The sequence below is a fragment of the Drosophila takahashii genome, chromosome 2R, assembly GCF_030179915.1.
Source record: "Drosophila takahashii strain IR98-3 E-12201 chromosome 2R, DtakHiC1v2, whole genome shotgun sequence".
Taxonomy (NCBI): domain Eukaryota; kingdom Metazoa; phylum Arthropoda; class Insecta; order Diptera; family Drosophilidae; genus Drosophila; species Drosophila takahashii.
The window spans coordinates 8,549,301-8,570,578 of NC_091679.1; the positions used below are offsets into that span (position 1 = coordinate 8,549,301).

Below are 21,278 nucleotides of genomic sequence, written 5' to 3' on the forward strand. Positions count from 1 at the left end.
AAACCTATAAAAACAATAATACAGTCCACTTCATTTATAACCATAACAAATTTTGGTCCGTTCGAGTAGCCGGATAACTGCGTTTGAATTTGAGTTTATTTGTGAACATGAACATGCATCGGACAATTCAACAACGTGGTGCCTGCAAGGGGCAAATAACTCGCACCCTTAATAATGCTTCGGAGTTTTCGCAGCAATGTGATAGTGTGGAAACATTGCAATGTAAGCTGGATCGTCTTGTAGCCACCTTCAACCACTTTATGGACCTCTCCGAGGAGTTACTGGCATTTAAAATGGAGGAGGGATATGAAGACCCTGGATTGGATATAGCTGAATACGAGGACAAGTTCTACAGAGCGCACTCCATTTTTAGTAAAGCCATAAAGGAGATGGGTGTTCAAGATCATGGACAGGACCAGTCGAACCTTTTGCTATCAAGTACAGTGGAACGTCTATTTGAGGGACAAAACCAACTTCTGGAACAAATTAATACATCATCTGGAGCAGCTAATTTAAGGTTTGAGAAAATTCGAATTCCCACATTTTCTGGCAAATACGAGGATTGGAGCCAGTTTAGTGATTTGTTCTTGAGCTCAGTAGATAATAACGAAAAGCTCTCCAAGTGCCAAAAATTTCATTATCTAAAATCTTATTTAGATGGAGAAGCCATTTCCTTAATTAAACATATTGCCGTTTCGAATGATAATTATCAAGACGCGTGGGAAAAATTGCAAAATCGTTATAACAAGAAAACGCTAATCGCTCGATCATTTGTTCAGAATTTTTTTTCGTTGCCAACCGCTAACAATTCGAATATCGCCGAGTTACGTAGGGTAATTGACTCTGCCGACGAATGCATTCGAGGCCTACACGCGCTGAACTGTGACAGCCGCGATGTGTGGCTAATTCATATATTGCTATCAAAATTAGGCCCTGAAATCAAACAAGCTTGGGCTAACAGTAGTGTGTCGTCCAAGAAAGACGCCACCATAAATGATTTATTCACTTTTCTTTTCGCTCATTGTGATACTTTGGAGTCTTGTCAGGATATACACGTGATGCAACCCTCAAGACCAGCCCAGAGTAGACGCCGCCAAGTCGCTTATCATGCAAGTGGATCAACTCAGTCTTCTCGCGACTGTATCTAATGTCAAGAACAGCACAATATATACGCATGTACTGCATTCAAGGCCCTGGATGTCGTACAACGCCGTACTTTCGCCAGGGATACTAAGCTTTGTTTTAATTGCCTAAGTCGATCTCATCAAGTCAAGGATTGTAATTCTTCGAACACTTGCCGTCAGTGCAACGCTAAGCATCACACTCTAGTCCACCCGGAAGAGTCTAGATCGATTCCGATGGCCTCCGCCCATATGTCTGCGGCTGAGGTTAATATAGTTCCTTCGATTGATCATGATGCTGATATAAATACTGCTGCTGTCATCCATCATACTGTGGACAGGGCCAACAATCAAGCCCTACTGCCAACTATTCTGGCCAATGTAATTGACACATGTGGCAACAAGACCTCATGTAGGCTATTGCTCGACAATAACCATGGTTTTATACTGGACATCGACGAGAGTTTGGAATTGAATACCCCATTGCACTACATACTAATTTTGGTTGGGTTATTACAGGTAGCTATAATGATTGTAGCGAATCATCTACGCACGCACAAGTCCACCACGCTTACGAAGATTTGGATTCCTTAGTTCGCTCCTTTATGGACATGGAGCAGGTAAATCCGACCAAAGCGACGATCGACGCCAGTGATCCTGCAGAAAAACACTTTCTGACCACGCATGCTCGCCGAAAAGATGGTGTGTACATTGTCCAGTACCCATTCAAGGAACCCATCATGCCACTTGGCTCTACGTTGCCACAAGCTCTCAACCGCTTTGCCGCCCTAGAACGGAAATTTCGAAAGTTCCCCGCACTCAAGCAAGAGTATGTAACGTTCATGGAGGACTACTTAACTGATACCTGCTGCTGAAGCGCCTGAGGATACAGGACGCTGTAACTATTTGGCACACCACGCAGTGTTTAAGCCGGATAGCACCACCACCCGTTGCCGAGTTGTATTTGACGGCTCAGGAAAGGACTCTAAGGGTCATTCGCTTAACTCACGACTGCACATAGGCCCACCTATTCAAAGGGATTTAATTGGAGCATGCCTTCGCTTTCGTCAGCATCTTTATGTATTTTGCGCTGACATTGAGAAAATGTTTAGAGGCATTTTGGTATCAGGCGAACACACGCACTTTCAACGCATAGTTTGGAGAAAGGAGGAGAACGCTACGCTGGAACACTATCGACTGATGACCGTAACATATGGCTTAGGTTCATCACCATTCCTCGCCATTCGAGTTCTTAAGCAGCTCGCAAACGATTATGTTGAAGAGTATCCGAGAGCTGCTGTCGTTCTAAACAGAGACGCCTACGTTGATGATATTCTCACTGGATGCGACCAAATTCAGGATCTTATTGCCCTCAAAGATGAGTTAATTTCTCTTCTAAGTAAAGCTCAATTCAACCTTCGAAAGTGGAGCTTAAACTGTTACGCCCTATTGAAGTCGTTGCCCAAGGAGATTTGTGAGTATCCGCTTGAAGCTTTAGAGAAGGACAGTTCATTTCGATTTGTTAAAGTACTGAGATTGTATTGGGATCCAAAAGCAGACTGCATTTTCTTCAAGCTAGAAATCCCTGGAATACAACCGCTCTTACCAAACGCATTCTGCTTTCGGAACTAGCCAAGATCTACGATCCGCTGGGTTTGCTTGCACCCACAACTGTGTTTTTAAAGATTCTCTTTCAAGATAGCTGGCTGAATTCTGTCGATTGGAATGAGGTACTACCTCCCCAATTATGTACACGGTGGCAACAGTTCGTATCTCAAACGCATTTATTGGAAACTTGTCGAGTTCCTCGCTACATATCAACACCGCTTCAAGCAATGGAACTGCTCGGATTCGCAGATGCATCGTCCCAGGCATATGCTGCCGTCATCTATAGTCGCGTCTAAGTCAACAATGGATATGCTGTTAATTTGATAATGGCAAAGACCCGCGTGGCACCTATTAAGTCTGTCTCCATTCCACGACTCGAGCTAAACGCAGCTCGATTGATTTCCCTGGAAATCTGAAATAGTTTTGCATTGGCTATCATCTCCTCCTCGTACCTGGAACACTTATGTTTGCAACCGTACTGCAGAAATCTTAGAGACGTGCCCACGTAGCTGCTGGCAACATATTCGAAGTGGCGATAACCCTGCAGACTGTGCATCCCGAGGAATACTTCCAAAGGACCTCTTGGACCGTCCAATCTGGTGGAATGGACCAGCCTGGCTATCTCAGTCACGCTCAACTTGGCCACCCGTTAAGGCTAAGTTTTTTCTGTCGACAGAAGAAGAGGCATCCCTACATCCCTACACATTTCCGACGACGAAAATTCACTAACCTGTCTGATCAATAAAACCTCTTCATGGTCTCGTTTGGTGAGGATACTCAGCTACTGCTTTCGTTTTGTTCATCGTCTTCGCGGGAGAAATCAACTTTCGCCGTTTCTGTCGGCGTGGGAGCTACATATGCCCGGTCTCGGATATTCACCCATGTTCAAAAGGAGTTCTTTAAAGTTGAATACAAGCAGTTAAGCACCGGACAGCCATTGAAGAAGAACTAGAAGTTGATCCGCTACACCCCTTTCTTAGACGAGCAGAGTGTACTACGTGTTGGTGGTCGCATCGATAATTTTATGGCTAATTATGACGCAAAACATCCCATACTTTAGCCTAAGGAATATCCAATAGGTGCTTTATAAGTTCGATGTCAACATTGTGTATCGCTACATGCTGGAGTCGAATACACTTTTCATAGTCTACGACTAAGGTATTGGATTCTAGGAGCTCGAAACCTCGTCCGCAAAACCGTATTTAATTGCAGAACTTGCTTCTTGCAACGACGACATACGAGTTCTCAACTTATGGCTGATCTTCCCGAGTTTCGAGTTCAACCCGCCCGCTGTTTTCTTCACACTGGATTGGATTATGCTGGACCTGTGACGATCAAAGCCTCCACAGGTCGGACACCAAAATTTGGCAAAGCTTGGTTTGCCATCTTCGTTTGTCTCTCGACAAAAGCTATACACCTTTGACTGGTCTGCGATTTGACAACATTCGCCTTTATAGCCGCTTTCAAACGCTTTTGGTCTCGACGAGGACCCATATTGGACTTATACTCGGACAACGGCACAACTTTTCATGGAGCCAAACGAGATTTAGCTGAAATGCAACGTATCGCAATCGCCCAGGCTCATAGCGAAGAGATTTCGACCTTCTTGTCGAGTCACGAAATCTATTGGCATTTCATTTCGCCCTCAGCGCCCCATTTCGGAGGTATTAGGGAGACTGGCGTGCGATCTATAAAGCTGCATCTAAAACGAGTTATTGGCAGCAGTGCATTAACATTCGAGGAATATTCGACCCTGTTAATTCAGATTGAAGGACTTCTGAATTCTCGACCTTTGTGCGCACCCAGCGATCACAGCCTTAACCCGCTAACCCCTTCTCATTTTCTAACAGGTCAGCCTCTCACTTCGGTACCAGAGCCATCGTTCCTGGATGTAAACATCAACAGACTGCAGCGCTGGTGACAATTGCAGGGCAAGGTACAAGGGTTCTGGAAACGCTGGAACTTAGAGTATCTCAGTACGCTTCAAACTCGCATGAAATGGCAACAAGATACTCAGAACGTTGCCATGGACACCCTGGTAGTACTGAAGGAGCCGAATCAACCGCCAAGCAAGTGGCTGTTGGGACGAGTCGTACAACTTCATCCTGGCCAGGATCAGAGCGTCCGTGTGGTCACAGTTAAAACTGCCAAAGCAACCTACAAGCGCCCCATTACAAAAATTGCTGTGCTTCCTTTGAACTGAACCGTCGTTCAGGGGGGCCGGTATGTTGAGAAATAGATCGGTCATTTATTATTGTTTTCTAATCGCACCTAGTTAAATGCTCATCATTGTATTATTTCCTAATCACCCCTAGTTAAATGCACATCATTGTTTTGCATTCTACATAAAAGCTTTAAGCTCACACGCATAGCCGAAATTGCAGTCGGTCTGCATTAGTATTGGTATATCATGCGTTTTTTGCATTATCTTTCTGCACGCTGTCGGCTGTCATATAGAAGTCATATAGTTGAATTGTACCCGCAACCGCTCGCTAATCGCAAACTCACTTAAAACCTATTGTAAACCCGTTTATTATTAATAAAAACCTCAAAACCTATAAAAACAATAATACAGTCCACTCCATTTATAACCACAGGTTTTAAGACACAATGATGCGGTATGAAATAATGTGTCCTTGGTAAATTTACCAGAGGAACTTCCTTCATGTACCCAAGTACTTTATACTCCTTCATGAAATCAATATATCCTTGCTTGATCGCTTGACCAGAAATTGCATTTATCTGGGATCCAGAGTCTAATAGTGCTCTGAATTCCGCCAACATTATATAGCTGGATTGTTTTACACTTACTGACGCCGCAGTAATTACATCCAGATTATCAGCCACCTTTTCCAAATGTAGCAGCGTATTATGTTTTTTGTTGCACTTAAAGCAATCTCTCTTTGTGCATGTTTTGGCAGTGTGGTTGGCACTTAGGCATTTCACACATAATTTATTTTTCTGCGTGCGGTTGAGACGCTCTGATGGTGTCTTTTTTAAGAAATCATTACATTTATTTATTTATTTATTCCGCCAATGGATTAAATCCTTATCTGGCTAGTATGTTATAAACTTAAAAGTATGACTAAGAACTACATAAAAAATATTCCCTAAGTGATTGCCTAAGCATATCCTTCTTGGATCCCCAACATAACCGGATACTGGCTGGTAGGGAGTTAAATAAACGCAAAGCCCTTAAAAGTGGCTCATTCCGAGCATAATTGGTCCTAGCAGCACTTTCAAAAAAAGGGACCATGGTACGGAGATTCCTGGCTGGGGGATTAAAGGTAATTAAACTCAAAAGGAAAGGACTATCAATGTTACCAATAATTAAGTCATTCACGAAGAGTAGGCCCGCCATTAAACGCCTGTCTTTAAGACTACAAGTATGTAGTAGGCGGCATTGTCTGGAGTAAGATGTGAATGGATCAGAAAAATGCAACGGCTGGAGTGAAAACTTCAGAAATTTTTCTGAAGCCGCTCAACCCTATTGCTATGCACTGCGCTTGAGGGATTCCAAATAAATGAAGCATATTCCACCCTTGAGCGAACAAATGCAGAGTCTGCCGTACGGGTCCCTAAACAGTACAGTATTACGTTTGACAAAACCGAACATAGCATATGCTTTGGGCAAGATGTAATTAATGTGGTGATTGAAAAGGAATTTGCTATCAAAGAGGACCCCAAGATCCATAATTTCGTACAGCGCAAGGAGTGGGTGATCGTAAATATAATACGTTGAATTCACCGAAAGGTAAATCTTGAAGTCGTCTGTATAGAGAAGATATTTGGCTGACTGAATGCAGAAGCAAATGTCATTAATGAAAATGATAAAGAGCAAGGGGCCCAGAGAACTTCCCTGAGGAAGCCCAGATGTCGCTTTATATGAGTTTGATACAGATCCACTAACTTCAACCTGATAGGATCGGTTTACCATGAAAGATGAAATCCATTTGAGAAGTGAAGAGTGAAAGCCCAGCTTGGAAAGCTTTGCTTGTAAGGCAGAGTATAAACTGTGGCCAAATTTTGTGAAGATAGCTAGATTCGTGGTCGTAGAACGTCCAGGCATAAACCCATGCTGATTTGGGTCAATATAGGCACTTAAATGGAAAGATAACTTTTTAACTACGATTCTCTCGAACAGCTTAGCTATATTGCTTATTTTGGCAATAGGCCTGTAGTTGGAGATCTCAGACTTACATCCACATTTATTGACCGGTAGAATTTTAGCCATTTTCCATCTACATATAAAATTTCCCTGAGCTAGAGAGGCAGAAAAAAAGATTTTAAGAGGTTCAAGAAGACCAGTATAGCAGTGTTTTAGAAAGAACGAATTTACTCCATCAACGTCGGGCTTCTTGAAATCGTCAAAGTGAACTATAGCTTCAGAAATGTCCCCATCAGTTATATGAAGGGAGCCGATACTACTGAATTCTGGAATATTGTTTAAGACTTCCTGGTTATTCCAGCTAGAAGCGGGCTCGAAGTTGGCAGAAAAAAAGGAAGCAAATAAGTTGGCAATACGAGCCCCAGAGTTAGCGACCATATTCTTATATGTCATAGTTGCAGGTATGGATGATGATGACTTTTTATACCCGTTACTCGTAGAGTAAAAGGGTATATTAGATTCGTGCAAAAGTATGTAACAGGTAGAAGGAAGCGTTTCCGACCCTATAAACTATATATATTCTTGATCGGGATCACTAGCCGAGTCGATCTAGCCATGTCCGTCTGTCCGTCTGTCTGTCCGTCTGTCTGTCTGTCTGTCTGTCTGTCTGTCTGTCTGTCTGTCTGTCTGTCTGTATGAACGCTGAGATCTCGGAAACTATAAAAGCTAGAAGATTGACATTTTGCATGCAGATTCTAGGAGTTCCTACGCAGCGCAAGTTTGTTTCAAAAGGGTGCCACGCCCCCTCTAACGCCCACAATCGCTTATATACGATTTTAAAAATTTCAATATTTTGGAAAAGTAAAAATGCAGTTTTATTGTGTTTATCAATACCTATCGAAATGTAGAAGAAATTTTTTTAATCGGACCATTCGTTAAAAAGTTACGAAGGATCAAAGTTTTTCTCCATCTCTTTCGCACTCCCTTTAGCTGAGTAACGGGTATCTGATAGTCGGGGCACCCGACTATAGCGTTCTCTCTTGTTAGAATTAACAAAGCGCAAGAACGAATTAAGATTGGACTTTAAGTTATTTTCAATATCAGAAATGTACTGATTGTATAGAAATTTGTTAAAAAACTCAAATTCTCGCTTAAGTTGCCTGTATCTATCGCCATCCACCGGATTACCCCATCTCAAGAACCTTTTATAGAACTTGTTCCTTAAATTTTTATACTTCTGGAGGCCGTTAGTGTACCACGAGAGCCAATAGGAACCCCGGACCTTAGTTGAGACAAGGCTATCCAGAGTCGTTTTGAGTGCAGCTATAAAATTTGGTCTCAATGCAAGCATCCGATAGTACAGAGACCCAATTAATAGATACGAGGCAATCACTTACGGCAGCTGGCTGGAATCATCAAAGATATACATAGGAACTACATTAACTGTTGGTAAAAAATTATAAAATTCAATATTGAAGCAAATTGGTTTCTGATGAGAATCACAAGTAGAAATAGTATATTCAGCAAGGCTTACCGAGGAATGAACAATCGAATTGATGAAAATTAAATCTAGTAGCCTATGCAAATCATTAAAGATATTACTTATTTGGGTGAGGCCCATACTATAACAATCATCAATGACAATAATTTCATGTAGCTGGTGGACATTACCAGGCACCATAAAGAGCGATTGCGGGTCATATGTCCATACAACATATCCTGAATTGAAATCTCCTGTCACACAGATACCCACACCGTCAACTAAACTGTCATTTATACTGGAAATATTATTCATATGTGCCTGATAAAGCGTAAAATCGCTACCAGGGGGAATGTAGGAAGCAACTATTACAATCTTTCCTGACGAGCCTGACGAGCTACCTCGACAGCCAACTGGTCCAGAAGAGAGTCTTCGTTTTCAAGTTTAACGGCTATGCACAAGAAAGTATGGCGTACTGCCACGATGACACCACCACCTCTATCGCACTGCATTCTGCTAAAGTCTCTGTCCTTACGATAGACGTTGAACAGATTTGCATCGATGAACTCGTTGGCGTTAAAGTTAGGGTTGAGCCAGGTTTCCACCAATATGATTACGTCATAATCACTATTGGATGAGTTCATGAAGACAGATTGGGTTTTGGTCCTCATTCCAGATACATTTTGAAAGAAAATTTTAAGAAGGTTTCAAATTCTACGGCTAGGCGACTTTCCAGGAACTCTTGCCATGGATGCCTGGCGGTAATCCGGGAGAGTGAAATCAGCAGCAGCAGCAACAGTCTTCTGCCCTCCAACGCCGTAGGATCCATTAAGAACGCGGCGCAATGATTCCGTACGAATACGTATTGGTGGGTTGAGATCATCATCCCAAGGATCATAAATGGTATTACCAGGTGTTGGCCACAGGTGTTGGCCACAGTTCCAAGGTAGTGTGCGGCGAAGAGTGCGCCACTCCGAAGAGCACGCTGCGAGATAATGGATGCTGCGTCCAGGCAGCGGGAGGTGAAGAGAGCGCCACTACGAAGAGCACGCTGCGAGATAATGGATGCTGCGTCCAGGCAGCGGGAGGTGAAGAGAGCGCCACTCCAAAGAGCACACTGCGATCTGTGGTATGCTGCGCCAATACAGCGGGAGATGAAGATAGCGCCACTCCGAAGAGCACGCTACGAGCATATGTCTCGCATGCGGGAGACGGCAGACGACGTAAACAACTGAATGTAAAGTGCTGCACGATGAAAAGATAGCGTAATTCCAAGGAGAGCGCTTTGTGGGAGCGAATCAGTTCAGAGCACTATGGGGCATTTGACCTGTTTTTTTTTGGCATAAATGTGTTTTTTACAAGTATTCAAATTTGTGAAACATTATTGGAAACGTATTAAGAATAGATCAAAATGAAATGTTACATACCGCAAGTGTTAAGTTAACAGTCCAATGTTAAAATAACAGCTGTTAAAGTCAGGCGCAGCAAGTGAACATAACGTGTTCATAATTTGCTTGATTTTGCAGGGCATATATAAATTAATATCTCTTTAACGACAAGACGTAGAACCATAAAATTTGAAATGGATATTCATTAAAACTGTCTTTACTTTATGTTAATACTACCGTGATGCTTATTTTGTGAGTGTATTTGTAGCAATGGCTTCATATACCAAGTAGTCTCTCTTAAAGGTTTGGAAAAAGAAAGTTCAACTTTGAATAGAGAGTAGAAAAAATGTTGAAATTTGTTGACCCTGTGGGTTGAATCATTTTAAAGGGGGGTCAATTCTCGATTCGGGACATCCAGTCTTAATGTGCATTTTTGCGACTTTAAGAGAAAATTAATTTTTACGGCACTGCCAAAAATGGTCAAATTAACACATTATTTGTCTTCTTCTTGTTTTGTAAGATGGAATGTTAAATAAATTTAATGCAAAAGTCTTTGCCATGACATTATATTTGATTTGAAAACATTCCGCGTCTTATTTTCATGGAAAATATTTTTTTATACGGCATATCCAGTATTTGGCATACAAAAATGTCGAATTTTACAGGAAAAAGTCAATACCTCTTCAAAGAAAAAAGTTTTCAAAAAAATATTTTTCTGTTTGTTTAAATTAAATTCTTCATTATTAGAAACCATAAAAGAAAAAAATTTTTTTTGTAGGTTTAAGAAAAAAATTTTTTTTTTTAATAAATGTATTATAGTGTTTAATTTTTTCTCAAAAAGATGTATTTAATTATTATAAACGTATTTCAAAAAACCAAAGTCAAAAAAGTTGCTTTGTTTTGGAATGATTAATTAATGCCAAAAAAACAGGTCAAATGCCCCATAGTGCAGAGGTGCATAAAGCAAACGGCAAAATCAGCTGGTGTTGTTGTTGTTGTGAATGCAGCTATTGGTGCGTGAGTTGTTGAGAGAGATGGATGCAGAGAGCAAGCAGATTAACCGCTCGCTTCTGTCGTTGTTGCTGATAATACAGTTGAGAATTGCGGCCATAAGAAACGAAGAACCCGCAACAGACGTCAATGCCAGTGACGCCGATTATTGGGAGTTTTTTGAAGGGGAAGAAGAAGAAGAAGAAGATTCTTCTGTTGTTGGAATTCGATGATCAACGTGATCCGCTTTGGGCCTCTTTCGTTGAACGAAATGTCTCACCTTAACTGACATTGGCCAGAATTTATTATTGAAGACTGCTGCCAGGAGATGCTCAGGAACTCCCAGCTTAAAGTTGACAAATTTAAGAGCCGACAAGTCAGCATCCAATTTGACCAGCTTGAAGCATGTAAAAGTTTCAGTGGCCACATTAAGCTGGCTCGGTGTCAACTGCAAATTTACCGACATGCAAATATTTCTTGCTTTGCTCCAACCACCCTCTTTAACCACAGTTAACGGGTCCGCAACATGCACCTCATCACTGGCGGACACTGCCAAAGGTCTAAGGGTCTAAGGGAACTAACGTTGTTAATGTTGTTAGTTTTCTGCTGCGGCTGCGGTTGAGGCTGAGATTGAATGGCCCCAAGTTTATGGGCGATCGCACTTAAGAATTTGTTATTGAGATCCATACAAAATATTTCCAGCTTATTGATTTTCTTAATAAGAAATAAGAAATTCTTATTGAGTTCGTCAATTTTGGAGTGGGAATCATTAGCGACAAGACAGTTGTCACATTGCCACAATAAATTCGGCAAATTGGTCAGCAATTTAGAAAATTTAAAAATGCTATGATTTGGTTTTTTGCAAAAGAAGCAAATTGAATTGAGATGGCCTCTACTGTTAGGAACCGTTGCTCCAGGAACTCCAAAAGTTCCTGTATGGATTGCAAATTCCGTGTGTCCAGAATTGATTGTTCATACAGCAGATGTGTTTGGCGATCCAATTTCTTCGTTAAAGTATGGAGAAGGATTGGATCCCAATTGTCTGTTTTGATTTCCAAATTATTTAATGCAGATAACGTTTCTTTTATGTTATCATGCATTGTTTTTATCCCTTTTGCATCGTGGGAGATGGGTGCATAGTCTACCAATTTCTGTATTAGAGTATTACATAGCACTCTTCTGTTGTTATATCGCTCTTGCAACATTTTCTGTTAGCGACAAGTGACGAATTAACCGTTCGGCCTCTCCATTCAGGTTTGTTTTTAAATACCAAATTTTTTGTATAATGGGTAGTGCAGATTCATGAATCATCTTCTTGAATAAATCATGGAATTGTTGCCATCAAATTTTGGAATTGTTATCTTAGGAAGCGGCAATGCTGCCGTCGTAGGGGAAATGGGTACTGTCGCCATATTCTTTCCTCCACCGAATGTCACTTGATAGGACACTATGGCGTCTTCGGCTATCAGGTATCGGGAATCGTCGTATCCCAATTCCTTTGGGTTTTTAAATTTTTTATGAATTTTGACATGAATGTTTCTAATATCATTCCAATATCACTATGGACGGCAGTCCATGTAGTGACGAAGCGCACCAGGAGAGTGTGCGAAGGCGACTACTATTTTATAGCCGCAAAATTGAAAATCTGCTGTGATAGTCCGATAGTCCGTAATAAGTAATACACAAATCGAAAGGTATTGAAAAAACTTAAAGGATTGCTTACCAAGTCTTTAAGATAATCAATTGGCATGGGAGAGAGAGCGGTGAAAGTGAAAAAGTGCAAATTGCAACGCCCCCTAACTATGTTTTAGTTGTGTTCCTATTGAAAACACCCGTCGAATGAGGGGTCATATGATAAAATCCGACGCTCCGTTCAAAAGTTATAGCCAAAATAAGATTTTCTTCGTCTTCCCAAAATGAAAATTTAATTCTGTTTGTCAGTTTGTCCAAAACATGTTTTTTATGTTTTGAAAATTTGATATGACGTTCATCACATCGATATAAAAAACTTTTGTTCTACCACTTTTGGAAAAACTTGCTAGTTTAGCGGGAAAAAAGCTATAAATAGCTAAAATTCGGAATGCTGTAACTTCTATACTACTAAAGCTACAGACTTGTGCTGCACCTCGTTTGAAAGGTATTTTTAAATGCTATAAACGCCATCTATATGCAATATGTGTAAATGTAATAGTTAAAAAGATATAAACAAAAGACAATTTCTTAAAACTTTTTTTTAGATTTTTTTATTTTTCTCAAAAACGATTTTCTTTAAAACTTTAAACTGTATAGCCCTTGAGATTCCTTAAATTTTTGTATATATCGTGTTACTGTAAAAAATTACGTTTAAAAGTTTTTCAGAAACGAAAATAGCCACTTTTGCCAGCTCAACACAACTTACACTGCCTAAGCATTGAATTTAGTATGTGCCTATCCAAACTTTATTTTAGGGTCATGGAATCAATTTGCACTTAAGAGTTTCATATAGGAATCTTTTGTTCTACGACTTTTGGAAAAAGCCGCTACTTTAGCGGGAAAAAGCTAAAAATAGCTAAATTTCGTTAGTTTGTAAGTTCTACACTACTAAAGGTATAGATGTGCTATACCTCGTTTAAAATGTATTTTGAAATACTTCAACGCCTTTTTAACCTTATATGTTAAAATACAATAGTTTAAAAATTATGACTTATGACCAATTTAAATTTAAATGTTTATATTAGCACCTACACACAAAAAAATTTTCCTGGTAAAATTGACAAACAAAGTTAGTTACGTAACTATTAAAATAGTTACGTGTTCTTTGTTTTCGCTTTGGGTTTGTGTCTTTGCTAATTGTGTGTATTTTGTTGTTGTGAAATGACTTAGTAGAATTGACAATTTTGCTGGTTGGGGCCTGTTTGACAATTATTACAGTTGATTTTACCAAGTTTTTTTTTGTGTGTATGAGAGCAATTTCAATTTCGCCGAGTTGACCAAATCTGAGCCTTTTTTTTTGGTCGCCTTTTAATCACTACCGTGATTACTGCAGATGCCTTGAAATTAGTTAATTCAAGTTAAACTTTGAACAAAAAATGCGGTTCAAGTTTGTGATCAAACAATGATCTATGCGTGCGTTCAAAATTGAACAAAATATATCTCTTCGGATAGGTATTTATATCAAATTGATCTGATGATGCGTCTTCAAATTGGAGTCCCAATTTGAATAACTTGCGATTCAAAGTCGGGGTCACCAAATGTATGTATCAAAATTAAATCCTGAAATGCTGAAATAGTTTTTTTTGCGTGCCTCAAGTACAATACCAGTGGTAATAGTCGCCGCAATAAGTTCAATACAAATTGGGCTGCGGAGAAGTGAATACGCAAAGAGTTTTGGTCGTACTGTTTTTATTGAATATTGCATGGGGTTTATATACATGTTCTTGGGTCAAAGGGTATTTACTTAGGTCTACTTTGGATTACATTTATCAGATACATGGTTTATCAAAACAATACCAGTTGGCTACAGACATGATAACTGCTTAAGATAGCGAATTCCCGCGAAGTATGCGTGCAGATGGTGTCAGTACGTGACCGATCGTGGGATTCCTTTATGGCCTGTCGTCACACACGTGTGCACAGGCCTGCCTGCATCAACCTAAATTTGTTTAGGTAGGTGGACATTTAGCAGTGACGACTTCCAATTTTATCAATAACTGGCGGTGGCCACTGCGGACTATTTTCTTCTTTTTTGGCCCCACGGAATCAACTTATGCTAAGAATTCTATAAAATAATAATAGTAGAATGGGTCGCAGCGGAATAGATCCTGGTGCTTGGGCTTGAAGTCGCCTGTACTGTTGCTAGCGGCGGGCGTTGCTGGGATCGCCTCGGATAGTATTGGGTGAGATGAGAAAACAAGTTCTTAGTGCTCTTGTAACATCGATGTTTGAAAATCATCATTAAACGTCGACGAATTTCCCTCTGGTGTTTTTTAAGTTGTAAATTAAAGCATATATCAGCTAAATTAGTTGAGTACAGCTTGATTTATGAAAAATTTTAATATTAAACAAAATATTCATTTAAAGAAACTATTTTTGTCAGAATTTAGGTGATCTACCTAAAAATATCATCAGCCTTCCTGATGTATTTTGCCACTAAACTAGTGAAATCAGACGATTTTTAAATTTATTTATTATTTAAATACATATATGATGACAATCGTCGTAAGCAAAATATACATTGATAAACATTAAGCTCTTTAAGAAATAATTTTAGCGTAACTCGTATTTATTACTTGGCAGATAATGAAATATTCGACTGAAACTAAAATACCAGTTGAAGTTTATTTTTGAATAGCCAGCATTTTTGCACACGTCAAATACCTTATTATTATATAACGAAATTGGGTATGTAGTTTTCAAATTAGTTTACGAAAAAGCATTAGAAATATATGTAACAATTATGGTATTGAAATTTGGTTTTAACATAGTAAAATTAACTTTCAAAATTAAAATTGACAAATTAACTTTTTTATTCTGCAGAAATGTGATCTGGAAGTTCGCCATTTTTAAATTTTTCCCACATTCGTAAAAATAATTTCTCCAGTCCTCTGGCATACTGTGAGCAATCAAATAGAGGACTTTCCACACGAGCTTTCCATACTTTTGCTCGCATGGCTTTCAAATATTCTTTTTTAGTACCCAGGCGTATAGCAATATTTTGATGCCTTGAATGCGCTATTAGTTCTGGACATCCAAGAGTAGCTAGCTGAGATGCTGCGACTCTGAAACAGAAATGAAAACAAAAAATTAGTATTTGAATTTTTAACTGTAAATTTTACTTATATAATGGCATTTCCAGAAAAAGGTAAATCATACACTAAAAAATTTAAAGTTGGCGGACAATTTTCTTCTTTGGCTTCAAAATAGCGTTGGTAGGGGAGAGGTCTGTAGGTTGGTACACCTTTTGTTTTTAATCTGCTATTTCGAGTCGAAATTTTCGACATTTACTTATAAAACTTCACGCATTACTGATCGAAAGATTAGTATATGAGATTAAAAAAGAAACAAAAAAAAAATTTTTTTTTTCTTAAGGAAAACTAAAAAAAAAAACTTTTTTGCAAGGACAAAGCGCTTTTTCAATCCTTTAGAATTGTTTCAATGTGCTCAAGAATTCAGCTTCTCTTCACTCCGTGCCAAAGGAGGAATTTTCGGTACCACCACAAGATAAATATAAAAGCGTTGCACAGATTCCAAAATACACCATGCATCCATTAAGAGGCAATTCGAAATTTAAATGGGTCTTACAGCCTTTTCAACAAAAAAAATAATTTAATAAAATACTCTATACGTGTAACATAATTCTAAGGTTTATTTTTTTTTAAATGGGGAATATTCCAGGGACCGTAACGGTTATAACTTTTATGGATAAAAGTTATTTTTAACGGTTATTTTTCGATTTTTATTATAAAAGTTTTAAAAAAGTTTTAAATTGTTATTTCAAAAGTCTTTCATAACAGTTATTTATGATTTGTATTTGAAAAGGGTTTCATAACAGTTATCTATGACTTTTCAAAAAAATCACCCAGAGACAATATTTCCGAATTTCGATTTTAATTTGAAAAAGATCGAAAAATTGTTGCGAAATAATAAGAAATTTAACATTTTTGCGATTTATAAATTAATAGAATGATCTGCAAGCCGAAGCTTATATACCCTTGCAGAGCATTCTTTTTATTTACAAATCGCAAAAATGTTAAATTTAATATTATTTCACATTAGTTTTTGATCGTTTCTATGTCAGGTATATGATATAGTAGCTCGATCTTTTAAAAAAAAAAATTGAAATTTGGAAATATTTAAAAATTGTCATATCCCAGAGTAGAAAAGAATGTAATAAAAATCAACAAAGATATAGTTCTTTTCCTATTAATTTCCATTTAATTTTGCGACCGTTCCTAGGGCAGCTATATGATATAGTGATCCGATTTTTTAAATACCTAATTCGAAATTCAGAAATATTTAAAAAATAATATTTCCAAGAGTAGAAGGTAATATTTGAAAAAACACCGAAGCTAGAATTTTTTTTAACGTTTTTTTTTTGCGATTATTCCTATGGGAGCTATAAAATATAGTTGTCCGATCCGGTCGGTTCCGACAAATATACTACCTGCAATAAAAAGAAGACTTTTGGGTCTCATCCCGATAGCTCAAAAAGTGAGAGACTAGTTTGCGTAGAAACAGACAGACGGACAGACAGACAGGAGGACAGACGGACATGGCTAGATCGACTCATCTAGTGATGATCAAGAATATATATACTTTATATACAATATACTGTTGTTTTTACGGAAATTAAGGAAAAAAGTTATGATAAAATATTTTCTCGGCTTATAGTCTAAAAAATGTAAAATAAAAACCAAATATAAAGGTATGCTTAGTTTTCAATTTTAATTTCCGCAGGCGAAGCTGCGGGCTACCGACCTGCTAGTTGCTATATATCTATCTCCCTCGCACTCCCTTTAGCTGAGTGACGATTATTAGATAGTCGGGACACCAACCCGAGTACAGCGTTCGCACTCCCTTTAATTGAGTGACGGGTATTAGATAGTCGGGACACCAACCCGACTATAGCGTTCTCTCTTGTTTTAATTCCCATTTTATTTATTTATATATATCGCCAACGGATAAATCCTTATCTGGCTACATCTTAACTTAAATCTATTATTGAATATTAATTAAAAACAAGAAAGTAAGCTACCTTCGAGCAGCCGAAGCTTATATACCCTTGCAGATAAAAGAATGCTCACTCGGTGCAGTTCCAGGGATTTTAGATTCAGCGTTTCTATTTTTGAATTTTGTTTTTAAAGAGTCAAGAATTAAAACGCCTACTTCCTACAAAGTAACAATGAATTTTCTTATATGTAAGACTTCACCCTTTCGAAGTCGGACGTGTTTTTCAATCGCTCCCACATATTTCTGCCCCGCGTTGTAAATATTGTGACTATTCAGCTACTGTTCGGTTTTATAAGTTATACTTAACAACGCCGTTCTATTCTGATAGCCGTAGTTGCATAAGACAGTTTTATTGTCGAGTTTTTTTAACATATTCAATTCGACGAAAAGCGCAAGCAAAGACATCGCCAAACAATTTGCCTAGTTTGTTGTTGTTTGGCCCTGTTTGCCGTTCTCTGCCGCAGTCTACCGCTCTCTGTTACATCGCTCATCTACTTGTCGCAAAGTAACGGAACTTCTGGCGCTCGCACTCAGTGGACGCTGATTCCACCTACACCTGCTCTCTTTCGTCTCTGCCGTGCTCATCTCTTCGTACTCATCGCCGCTGGATTTGCTGCTTGCTGTGATAACGCTGCTCCTCGCTACTTGCTCTCTTATCTATCGCTCTTAGTTCGGTCTGTACTCTGCGCACACAGTGGTTTAACTAGCTGCCAAAATGAGTTTGAGATGCTCTGCTAAGAAATGCGATTTCGGTGGCAACATTGCCTGCGAAACATACCTATTGTGTTGGCTTTGCGACAACTGCTCGCATGTTAAATGTTGTGAGGAGTCGTAAAACTCCCCACAAATCTCGAGGCAGGAGAGCCCCTAGCAACAGCGAGAATGCGGCAGAATCCGAGGGCATCCAGGTCCACCGGTAAATACTGGACCTTGGACCCGGCTAAAGCGGAGAGACCGTGAAATAACGGTGCCGCGCTGGACCTTGGACCCACGCCGCCAAAGGGCAATAAGGTCAAACGGTGAATCCGTGGACTTCGGACCAGCACAAGGAGGATGCACCGTGAACTAACGGGACATCTTGGACCTTGGACCCGATGCGTGCCGTGTGCAAAGGGAACTAACGGGACACACTTGGACATTGGACCCTAGCGAGCCGTGTGCAAAAAGGGAAATAACGGGACCCTGCCGCTGCCGATAAAAGGGATGGCGCAGGCGCAGCTCGAGGCAGTCAGTTGGAGTTCGCGCGACAGTCAGTGCAGTAAGCGCCGCAGTTCATGCAGCCAGGAGGCAGGAGACGTGTCGGTCGGAAGACGCGACGCTGGCAGCCGGAGTACGACAGACAACCAAGATACGCGAGCGAAAGTACAAGTGAGACAACCCAATATCAAGATTCAAGTGCGAGGATTCAATCGAGTGCGTGACCGTGAGAGTACCGAGTAACCGAGTGCTCAACGCCCAGATCAAGATACCAGAGTCAAGACGCTAGGCCAAGGCTGAGACTGCAACGGTGAGATCTGCAGGACGCAGAGATTGAAGTGGAGACGAGTGCTGGACAGGAGCAGAGTCGAGAGAAGGACGAGCTAGAGAAGGACGAGCTACCGGCAGGGTAAGCGCGGATCAAGAGTTTGTGCCAGGCGTCGGGGTTACGGTGGACTGACGATAAGGCTGAATCCTAGGATTTGACCTGTCGGGCCATTTGTTGCTCAGGCTAGAGCCAGACCGACCTCAGGGAATACGACGACACAGGTGGTCCCAGGATCATTCTGGTCGGACCCGAAAGGAAGGTTGTGCAGACTTTTGAGTCCTACAAGCCGGGTGGAACTGGAGAGCCGCCGTTGGAGAACGACGCCGCAGGAGTCCACCAGTAGCACGAAGAGATACGAGAGCAGCGACGCCGTCGAGGAGCGCCGCAGAGAATCGTACGAAGGGAATCTTGAGCCGAGGAAGGCACGTCGCCGACCCGACAAGCCGCTACAGCCAGCTGACGAAGAAACCAATTCCAGCGAAAAGAAAAACTAAATAAAGTTTTCCGATTTGTCCCAATCGGATATCTCTGCATTTTCTTGGGTCACGGGCAGTCACGCAATACAAATTTGGTGGGACGAACACACAATATCTCTGAGCTAGTCGCGGCGTTTACGTAGCGATCAAACAGTTAAAAACAGTTCGTTACATCTGGCGCCCAAGCGTGATTGTCCGGACCAAGAGTGCAAGAAGGAGTGCAAGGCGATGCAGAGCGGCAGACCCGAGGACAGAACTTGTTCGAAGGAAGGGGGAAGACGATACTTGGCGTATCGTAACACCCGGAGCAGGCGTAGACAGAAGTTCCGCCGCTGGAGCGCGATCACAGGAGGGCACAGCCCGCATCCACAGGCGCCACCGATACCAGGTACACGTCGCCGGCAAGGATGGAGGCGATACACGCCGCCGTCCAGAGATCAACCACGGCAACAGCGACTAACAGCAGCGGGACAGTGGCACAGATTACCACCACAGCAACAGGTACGGTGCGAGCCGTGGACTGCTGCACCACTTGCAGTAGCTATAGGCTCAAGTGCGTGGTTGAGTGGTTCATCACGAGGCATCATGGAGCTGGAATAGCAAGTAAATGCTGGCTATATGAGGGAAAACAAAATCAATTGGCTAAATTCACTCACCTGCAATGTAAACATTGAACAGCTGATCAAGAGTCACACGCGAATGGTACGAATATGGCAACGCTGGGATCTCGATAACGGACTTCGATAACTGGAACTGACGACATGGAAGTGGCAACGCTGCTCACCACGATCGATTAACGCGATTGTGAGTTGGAGCGGAGTTGCCAGATGGAGGAAACGGAAGCGGTGTATTTCCACGGGAGATGGCGCGGAAATTCAAAATTCCGAACGCAGGCGAGGATCAGCGACCAAGGAGAGAAAATCGTCAAGGAGCAGGAGGAGAAACAAGGAAACGAGGAACAAGGAGCAGGAGCAAGGACGGCGCGGGAGGATCTATACGCGGGGGTCGAGATGCCTATAGGACACGGCTGAGACTGGCATCGCTGCGATCCGACCGGTGGCCAACGGCAGGAGAAAGGCATCAGCGAGGGTTAGACGCGGTCGTCGAGATGCCTACAGGAAAAGGCTGAGATTGCACCGCTGCGTCCGGACTGATGGCCAACACAAGGAGTAGGGAACCAGGAGCAGGGAACCAGGAGCAACGGAGGACGAGGACAACAACGAGGAAGCTGAGATACGTCGACGGAGTGCGCCGGGAGGAGAAAGCACCTTCTTCAACACATTTCCGAAGAAAGGGGGAGATGTGAGGAGTCGTAAAACTCCCCACAAATCTCGAGGCAGGAGAGCCCCTAGCAACAGCGAGAATGCGGCAGAATCCGAGGGCATCCAGGTCCACCGGTAAATACTGGACCTTGGACCCGGCTAAAGCGGAGAGACCGTGAAATAACGGTGCCGCGCTGGACCTTGGACCCACGCCGCCAAAGGGCAATAAGGTCAAACGGTGAATCCGTGGACTTCGGACCAGCACAAGGAGGATGCACCGTGAACTAACGGGACATCTTGGACCTTGGACCCGATGCGTGCCGTGTGCAAAGGGAACTAACGGGACACACTTGGACATTGGACCCTAGCGAGCCGTGTGCAAAAAGGGAAATAACGGGACCCTGCCGCTGCCGATAAAAGGGATGGCGCAGGCGCAGCTCGAGGCAGTCAGTTGGAGTTCGCGCGACAGTCAGTGCAGTAAGCGCCGCAGTTCATGCAGCCAGGAGGCAGGAGACGTGTCGGTCGGAAGACGCGACGCTGGCAGCCGGAGTACGACAGACAACCAAGATACGCGAGCGAAAGTACAAGTGAGACAACCCAATATCAAGATTC

The 21,278-nt window shown here is 41.5% G+C and overlaps 3 protein-coding genes across 4 annotated transcripts in view; 2 read left to right on the top strand and 1 right to left on the bottom strand.

Moving 5' to 3' along the window:
• The first annotated feature begins 2,225 nt into the window (after nucleotides 1–2,225).
• LOC138912093 (uncharacterized) lies at nucleotides 2,226–3,025 on the top strand. The gene is made up of 2 exons (XM_070211950.1): nucleotides 2,226–2,595; nucleotides 2,697–3,025. The coding sequence occupies exons 1-2, from the start codon at nucleotides 2,226–2,228 to the stop codon at nucleotides 3,023–3,025; spliced, it is 699 nt and encodes a 232-aa protein (XP_070068051.1).
• A 956-nt stretch (nucleotides 3,026–3,981) lies between these two features.
• Nucleotides 3,982–4,932, top strand: LOC138912094 (uncharacterized). Its single transcript, XM_070211951.1, has 3 exons — nucleotides 3,982–4,078; nucleotides 4,187–4,596; nucleotides 4,660–4,932. Exons 1-3 carry the CDS (start codon nucleotides 3,982–3,984, stop codon nucleotides 4,930–4,932), a joined length of 780 nt encoding a protein of 259 aa, XP_070068052.1.
• A 10,244-nt stretch (nucleotides 4,933–15,176) lies between these two features.
• sxc (O-linked N-acetylglucosamine (GlcNAc) transferase sxc) overlaps nucleotides 15,177–21,278 on the bottom strand; it is a 160,993-nt gene continuing 154,891 nt past the window's right edge. For both annotated transcript variants that reach the window (XM_070213956.1, XM_070213952.1), the window contains one exon: nucleotides 15,177–15,452. In XM_070213956.1, coding sequence (XP_070070057.1) covers nucleotides 15,200–15,452 — 253 coding nt within the window. In that variant the 3' untranslated portion in view covers nucleotides 15,177–15,199. The remainder of the gene's footprint in view (nucleotides 15,453–21,278) is intronic.